This window comes from Salvelinus namaycush, chromosome 26 (genome assembly GCF_016432855.1).
Source record: "Salvelinus namaycush isolate Seneca chromosome 26, SaNama_1.0, whole genome shotgun sequence".
Lineage (NCBI taxonomy): Eukaryota > Metazoa > Chordata > Actinopteri > Salmoniformes > Salmonidae > Salvelinus > Salvelinus namaycush.
In genome coordinates this window covers 26,603,587-26,612,216 of record NC_052332.1, presented here as the reverse complement: position 1 = coordinate 26,612,216, position 8,630 = coordinate 26,603,587, and the positions used below count along the sequence as shown (strand labels likewise).

The 8,630-nt window shown below is 45.9% G+C and overlaps 1 protein-coding gene across 1 annotated transcript; it reads left to right on the top strand.

Annotated features, from left to right (window-relative positions):
- The first annotated feature begins 1,500 nt into the window (after positions 1-1,500).
- On the top strand, positions 1,501-3,660 carry LOC120021601 (apelin receptor B-like). Its single transcript, XM_038965401.1, has one exon. It carries the CDS (start codon positions 1,675-1,677, stop codon positions 2,788-2,790), a length of 1,116 nt encoding a protein of 371 aa, XP_038821329.1. The 5' UTR covers positions 1,501-1,674; the 3' UTR covers positions 2,791-3,660.
- Positions 3,661-8,630: the final 4,970 nt, after the last annotated feature.

Below are 8,630 nucleotides of genomic sequence, written 5' to 3'. Positions count from 1 at the left end.
AGGACCGCCACAGGAATGGAAGACCCAGAGTTACCTCTGCTGGAAAGGATAAGTTCATTAGAGTTACCAGCCTCAGAAATTGCAGCCCAAATAAATCCTTCACAGAGTTCAAGTAACAGACACATCTCAACATCAACTGTTCAGAGGAGACTGTGTGAATCAGGCCTTCATGGTCGAATTGCTACAAATAAACCACTAGTAAAGGACACCAATAAGAAGAAGAGACTTGCTTGGGCCAAGAAACACGAGCAATGGACATTAGACCGGAGGAAATTTGTCCTTTGGTCTGGAGTCCAAATTAGAGATTTTTGGTTCCAACCGCCGTGTCTTTGTGAGATGCGGTGTGGGTGAACGGATGATCTCTGCATGTGCATTTCCCACCGTAAAGTATGGAGGAGGAGGTATTATGGTGTGGGGGTGCTTTGCTGGTGACACTGTCCGTGGTTTATTTAGAATTCAAGGCACACTTAACCAGCATGGCTACCACAGCATTACGCAGTGATACGCCATCCCATCTGGTTTGTGCTTAGCTGGACTGTCATTTGCTTTTCAACAGAACAATGACCAAACACACCTCCACGCTGTGTAAGGGCTATTTTACCAAGAAGGAGATTGATGGAGTGCTGCATCAGATGACCTGGCCTCCACAATCCCCCGACCTCAAACAAATTGAGATGGTTTGGGATGAGCCGGACCGCAGAGTGAAGGAAAAGCAGCCAATAAGTGCTCAGCATTTGTGGCAACTGTTGGAAAGGCATTCCAGGTGAAGCTGGTTGAGAGAATGCCAAGAGTGTGCAAAGCTGTCATCAAGGCAAAGGGTGGCTATTTGAAGAATCTCAATTATAAAATGTATTTTGATTTGTTTAACACTTTTTTTGGTTACTACATGATTCCAATGATGTTATCATCATTCTGATGTCTTCACTATTATAAAGAAAAACTCTTAAATGAGTAGGTGTTCTAAAACTTTTGACCGGTAGTGTATATTCTAATTTGGGTGTACAATTGCCAGATTAGCAGTGGTTTCCCCTCAAATGCCGTCACTTTATTATTGTAATTGTCAAATGTTCGACTAGTGGCTTGCCAAGACAGGCAATAAAACGAATGGTGTTAATATCAATACAATTCTACTTCTTATGACTTCTGAAGGTTGTAAAATGTGTGGCAGATCCACAAGATGCGCTTTCACAAATATGCTACAGTCTCAAAGATCGTAAAAGTGTGCTTCATAACTTCCCTATTTGTAATTTCATTACGGTTTCGCTTTTAATAATTGAGCCCTGCTTACCGGCTATTGGAGAGTTATCTTCACAAGGGCATGTGAGGGAGTCACGGGGGGAATGGGTGCTGGTGAAAGAGCGAGAGCGTATGGGAAAAGGGGGTTGGGAGTGCTGGGATCGGCCTGGGAGGAGGGGACAGAGGGGTGTGTGCAGAACTGCCTAGGTTTAAAAAGGCAGCCTGCCCCGGCACTGTGACACCAGACCTAAAATTGCCCTCGACTGAGCAGGAACTATTTTGAAACTCGTGCTTTTTCTGAACTTCTTGCACACATATTTGGACTACGTTTCTAATTACTTTATACATTTTATTAACACATTAGATCAAATTATTTAAACTGATCAAATAACAGAAACTTTGAAAGAAGAAAAGGAAAGGATACTCTGAGAAGAAAGAATGGAGCCGTGGACAACCACCGAGAGCCCTGACTACTATGACTATGACTATGAAGAGCAGGAGAACAGCACCATGTGTGACTACTCTGAGTGGGAGCCATCCTACTCGGTCATCCCAGTCCTCTACATGCTCATCTTCATCCTGGGTCTCTCTGGCAACGGCGTGGTCATCTTCACTGTGTGGAGGTCTCAGGCCAAGCGCCGGACAGCAGACATCTACATAGGCAACCTGGCCATGGCTGACCTGACCTTCGTGCTGACTCTGCCACTGTGGGCAGTGTACACTGCGCTAGGCTACCACTGGCCCTTCGGTGTGGCCCTCTGCAAGATCAGCAGTTACGTGGTGCTGCTCAACATGTACGCCAGCGTCTTCTGCCTCACCGCCATGAGCTTTGACCGCTACCTAGCCATCGTGCACTCTCTGTCCAGCACCCAGCTGTGTACCCGTGTCCACTTGCAGTCCTCCCTGACGGCCATCTGGCTCCTCTCCGGCCTGCTGGCCGCCCCCACCCTCATCTTCCGAACCACCAAGTACGACGAGAACAGCGACCGCATCTCCTGTGGCATGGACTTCAGCCTGGTGTTGGGTGGGGACAATCAAACAATCAATCAATCAAATGTATTGAAGCAGCAGGAGTTCATGTGGATCGCAGGGCTCAGCATCTCCTCCTCTGCCCTGGGCTTCCTCCTGCCATTCCTGGCCATGATGGTGTGCTACTGCTTCATCGGCTGCACCGTGACACGCCACTTCAAGAGTCTGCGTAAGGAGGACCAGAGGAAGCGGCGTCTACTGAAAATCATCACCACCCTGGTGCTTGTGTTTGCTGCCTGCTGGATGCCCTTCCACATGCTGAAGAGCGCTGATGCCCTCTCCTACCTGAACCTGGCTCCAAACACCTGTGCTTTCCTCCGCTTCCTCCTGCTGGCCCACCCTTACGCTACCTGCCTGGCCTACGTCAACAGCTGCCTCAATCCCATCCTGTACGCCTTCTTCGACCTGCGCTTCCGCTCCCAGTGCCTTTGTCTGCTCAACCTGAAGAAGGCCATGCACGCCAGCCCAAATAGCTCCCTGTCCTCCCAAAAGACAGAGGCCCAATCGCTGGCCACTAAGATGTGATGTTTGTGCTGTAGTCAGGGCACGGGAGAGGGACGCCAGCCAGAGGGAATGGGTCCCCAGCTGCCCTGTCCTGCCTCCACCTGAACACTGCAGATACATCTAAGACTTCAGAGGTGCATGACATAATTACCTATCCAGTCAGTTCCTGGGGGTGTCATCATCCGCCTGCCCCATACATGTGGACTGCAGACTGAGTGAGTGAGGAAACTGATAGACTCACTAACATCCTCCAAGCCCACTCTCAGTGATTGGGAAGTTTGTACAAATCCCTTGAACTGCTTGATACAGGGGACCAAGCTCCATACCAGGGTGATGCAAACCAGACCCCAGACATTTTGGACAGAGTTGAATGTATTTCAAAAGGACAAAGCAGCTCATATTGTTCTGCTGGTGTCCTGTGTGGACTAAAGACAAGCTCTTGGATGGGGGTCCCAAGGCTCTGGCTTTTAACACTGGTGGAATGTATTATTCATGCCTGTGTACCATGCTGTTCTTGTTTTTATTTTGTAAGCACTTGCTAATTGGAAAGAGGTGAGACCCCATCGTCCAGACTGTCTTTGTCTTATCTGCCCCAGTCAGCCAGTCAAAGAAAGGTGTTGCCGTTTGATTAAAGGGTTGGAAGGGGAGACAAGGGCACGGCGAGTGGGGGTTCCAGACGGACAGATGGCAGCTGACAAATGTTGTTGAGGGGGAGAAGGGCTAACTAATAGGCGACTGCTCTGACAGATTAAATTTTAGTGTGCATTTGTATGTGTGTTTATTGAATTAGAATTGAAGAAGGCATGAATGAACTTGTCTTTATTTGACAAAGATGTGAATACATGCTGTATAATGCTTTTATGTGTGTGATTTGTAATAAAAAAGGTTTCTTTTTAACTAATATCTTCATGTCACTCTGTTGCTGGTTATGATGTCATGGAAACACTATTCAGTAGAATGTGCTTTTTCCTGTTAGCACACAAGGTTGAAGGGTGGCAGTCTCCCTCCCATTGTGTGCAGTCAGACCATAATCAAAGCTGTCTAAAGGAAATACATGTTTGTGTTCTATTTTCCCCTCCAACTTGTTTATTTCTTTGCTCCTTTGCGGCAGTTGTTCCCCTTAGACGATTAACAGAAATTTGTTGAAGATTTGTTGGACATACAGTATAAACTCACAGAGGACAATCTTCTCAGAGAACTTACATGTTAATTATGTAAACCACTGCAACCATGCTGCCACATCTCTCCCTCACTCCCTCAAGCAACATATAAGCTTCAGTAGCTTATTTGAAAATAAAATATGTAATATTCACTCCTTGTTTTAAACAAGTGCCAATATTGTAGTGTACTATTATCATGTTCCATTGTTGGGATGCTTTGCACTGAATCCAATTCAAGCCAATAACGATAATGTAAATACTGTATGAGACATTTGCAAACAAGCGTGGTGCGTACAGCGGGTCATTGACCTGTAAGAGACGATCCCCAATATTAAATGATTTGGCTGTAATGAGCTTCAGGATATAATCAGTGACCGTAGGGGGGATAGGAGTGGGCTACTAATCCTGGGTCACTTATGGACACCACACTCCTCCTGTGAGACAATATTTGCCTTTGTTGACAGGATAGATTGGGCTTGGTGGAGCCTGAACCTGATTCAACAGTTAAAGTGTGGCCCTGGAGGCCAGTTGGAAGTTATTTATCACTGTTGTTTATTTCTCATCGTCTCAAATGTACAGACACTAGTAAAACTCTTCCCAATTAGAAAACCTCATCCCTGTCTCTAATCTACAACCCAAACATGCGCTCTGTCATTAAACCACCATGTTGGAATTCTCTGCATGTTTCAGAAGCCCAACAAATACAAACACATTCATTCTGCCTCTTTCTCATGCATTCTAAACCCATCGCACAGAACGCAGACCCATAGACAGATTGAAATCACTGCTACAGTATGAACTAATCTCATGTCTGATACAGGTTAGGTCATTTATCAGACAGGAGATTTCACCCATCACACAAAGCCCCCATGTCTTCCTCATCAGCAGCTGTCCTGACCTGGTCCACATCAGACACACCAGGCATCGTTCACCATGTAAAAATATGACCCTATCTGCCGACTCCACAATTGTATTTTATTTAACCTTTATTTAACTAGGCAAGTCAGTTAAGAACAAATTCTTATTTACAATGACGGCCAAATCCTCCCTTAATCCAGACAGCGCTGAGCCAATTGTGCGCCCCCCTATGAGACTCCTGATCACGGCTGATTGTGATGCAGCCCGGGATCAAACCAGGGTCTGTAGTGACGCCTCTAGTACTGAGATGCAGTGCCTTAGACCGCTGCACCACTTGGGAGGGTCAAAGAAGGGTTAAAAAAAAGTGTGAAAGAATATGTGAAAGAATCTGAATAGATTATGCTCTGAGGTTTTCAAGTTTTATGGAGGTAATTTGATCATATTGTACAGATTTCACAGCCGGAACCTTGCATATGCTGGGCAACATGGTTTCTCTTTGAGCTAGAGAGGGCATTTAGCCATAGTAACATGAAAAGCATTTGTGTGTCTGTTCCCTGCACCCCTCTGGTCCCTATGTGAGATGGCATTGATGGTATGTCGTAGAGTACTTTTCAAAATAGATTACACAAGAGATTTCAAATCAACATTCCTATGTAATAACAGTGTGTGAGATTCAAGTGGGCCTATATTTATGACAGCAGCAGCCGTACCATGGGGATTTCCCATTCAAAACCCCTCTCATTTGATTATCTTAATGGACTTTGCATTGGATGACAAAAAACGTTCACAGAATGACTGTACGGACAAACATCTCAATTAAAACAAGGAGAGAAAGACAGGGGCAGAGTTTTTATTTTCAAAGGGGCATTACCTCAAACGTAATGGCTGCAGATCAGAATTCTCTGGAACCCTCTTTCCAATAGCTAAAGGTATGAAGCTTCTATGCATGTGCAAGATTTTCAACATATTTTTTTTTACATAGATGCTGCTTACTCCGCTGTAACTCAAATGTTAAATGGCCACCCTACTGTAGACCCACAAAGGCCTTAGTCTTAGGTTCTCGACATAGCTTTGCTGACACTGTAGCAAACAGACTAATTTGAGATTGTGGCGCCAGTATGAACAAAGTTTTTTTCTGACAGGCAAGAAAATGAACACTGTATAATGTATATTGTAGCTATTGATCCAGGTATACAGGCACAGCTCTGCAATGACACTGGTGTAACTGATCTTTCATCTTTTTTGTTTGCCCCTTCTCCTATTGCAAGATAAACACATCAACACCCCACTGAGCCATCTAGACGACCAATGTAGCCCCTACCTGGGTAAAGGCAAGCATCAAATGGTACTTAAACTATTTTAAATGTTTTCAAGTAGTATGAGTGGTAAATGCAAGACCACTCTGCCTTACCGATATCAAGTCACCCATTTCCAATGGAATACAAATTATGGCAAATACACAGTACACACAAGCTGCAAAGGCATCCTCACAGTAAAATGTCAAACAGCATAGAAATCCTTTCACCATTAGAAAATAGTCAGGCTTGAATATACCACTGAATGTCATTAGACTAGGGGAAGAGTAGTAGAATTGTAGTGTCCTAGTGATGATCTCCTTAAGCCTAATGGCTATCATCAGTGGACATGCCCCTGATAGACTGTATGGAAGGTGTTACCACACCCAGGAAAACTCCAGGGAATATTTACCAACCATAGCACATTGTGGGTCAAATAAGAGTTTATTCCTTGTTGACATGTTAACAGGAGTGTGTTTTTACAAAAGTTGTAAATAAGGCTGTGGTTTGCATGTGAGGTGTGAAAACCGCCTTGACATCCTTATGGGCAATAATGGTAAAATTGAAATGGCCCTCTTCAAACCCTTGTTTAGGAGATGAGCCATTTCAGACAAACACCCTTCCCTCACAACAGTCCTCCACAACTGCTCTACCTGCTATGAGTGACTCCAGCCATCTTTCACAATGGGGTAATGTTATTAAAACAGGGATGTCACACATTACACATATCTCCAGCTGTCCTAAATCAGAGCAAAAAAAACAGACAAAGACAGATCCAGAGGAAGTGTGTGGATGTTTCTCTTCCATCTGAACAATGGGGAGAAGGTAGCCCAGGCCACAAACTGGACCTGGGGCCAGACCTAGCTGTGCTTTGGCGGTATGGGGAGATGACCCTTGGAGCGTCTTGTAGGACCCCTGCCTTCCTGCCTTACCCCTCCCCCATTCCCCTCCCCCCTCCTCCCTCTCTGCAGGGTGATGGACCTCAGTGGACAGGATAGAGTCAGCAGGCCAGGCAGGACAGACAAGAGGAGGCTGGGGCAAGGTAAGGGTTCCTGTCCAAGGATATCCTGTCTTTCAGCAGTATCGCTCCGCTTCATTCCCCTGGGCCGAGAGACGCATGCCCTGCCTAACCCCATGGGAGTTCAGGGTGTTAGCAGGAACAGCTACGTAACACTGTGATATGATCTGATCAAACCTGGCACATGACCCCACTCTGAGGCAATGGTATGGGGGGAGGTGATCCAGCTCATCTTGCTGAAACAGACTGTCATTGAGAATCACATCTATCGCTTTCAGCCCAGTCTCTACAGAGAAGTAAGGATGTGACCCAAACACCTGAGGTGAGCATGTGACCCAATCACCTGAGATGACAGAGTGGAGCCTTCTCTCTGACATTTCAAAGGCTTTCACACAAGAGGGGTATCGTTAAAGGAGTCACGTCGTTTCCGACAGCCATGTGGGTGGAAGGGGGTTGTGACTGGGGGACCGCTCCGGATCTACGGGTGTGAGGAACTGAATTATCCCGAAAAGATCCTCCTCTCCAGGGCACAAAGCACCCCTTCATCTCCTTCTCTATCCCCTCCATTGTGAGGGAGCCCTCTCTCTGCACAGAAGGCCTCTCCCTCCCTCAGACCCACCAGAGGGCTAAATGAAGCCCCTGTCATCAGCCCCAGCACAGAGGCAGTTCAGCTGGACTCATTCAAGCCCTATGAGCATAACATTACTGCATCTCAGGGACTGACAGGTACACTGATAGACAGACAGACCTGGAGACAGGTACAAATGTGTGAGGTTTGCTGCACTTTAGGACAAGAGTTAGCTCAGCTGATTCCATCCTTATTTGATCACAGGGTAAGTTTGTAATACAAATACAGTGCATTCTGAAAGTATTCAGACCCCTTGACTTTTTCCACGTTGTTTCGTTACAGCCTTATTCTAAAATTGATTACATTACTTTTTTCCCCTCATTAATCTACACAGAATACCCCATAAGGAGAAATCAAAAACAGTTTTTACCAATTTTGCAAATGTATAAAATAAACAGAATAACTTATTTATATAAGTATTTAGACCCTTTGCAATGAGACTGGAAATTGAGCTCAGGTGCATCCTGTTTCCATAGATCATCCTTGAGATGTTTCTACAACCCATCGAATGAATTGTCCGTAGAGCTCCGAGACAGGATTGTGTCAAGGCACAGATCTGGGGAAGGGTACCACAAAAGTTCTGCAGCATTGGAGGTCCCCAAGAACACAATGGCCTCCATCATTCTTCAATGGAAGAAGTTTGGTACCAGCAAGACTCTTCCTAGAGCTGGCCGCCCAGGCAAACTGAGCAATCGGGGGAGAAGGGCCTTGGTCAGGGAGGTGACCAAGAACCCAATGGTCACTCTGACAGTGCTCCAGAGTTCCTCTGGGGAAAAGAGAGAACCTTCCAGAAGGACAACCATCTCTGCAACACTCCACCAATCAGGCCTTTATGTTAGTGTGGCCAGACGGAAGCCACTCCCCAGTAAAAGGCACATGACAGCCCGCTTGGAGTTTGCCAA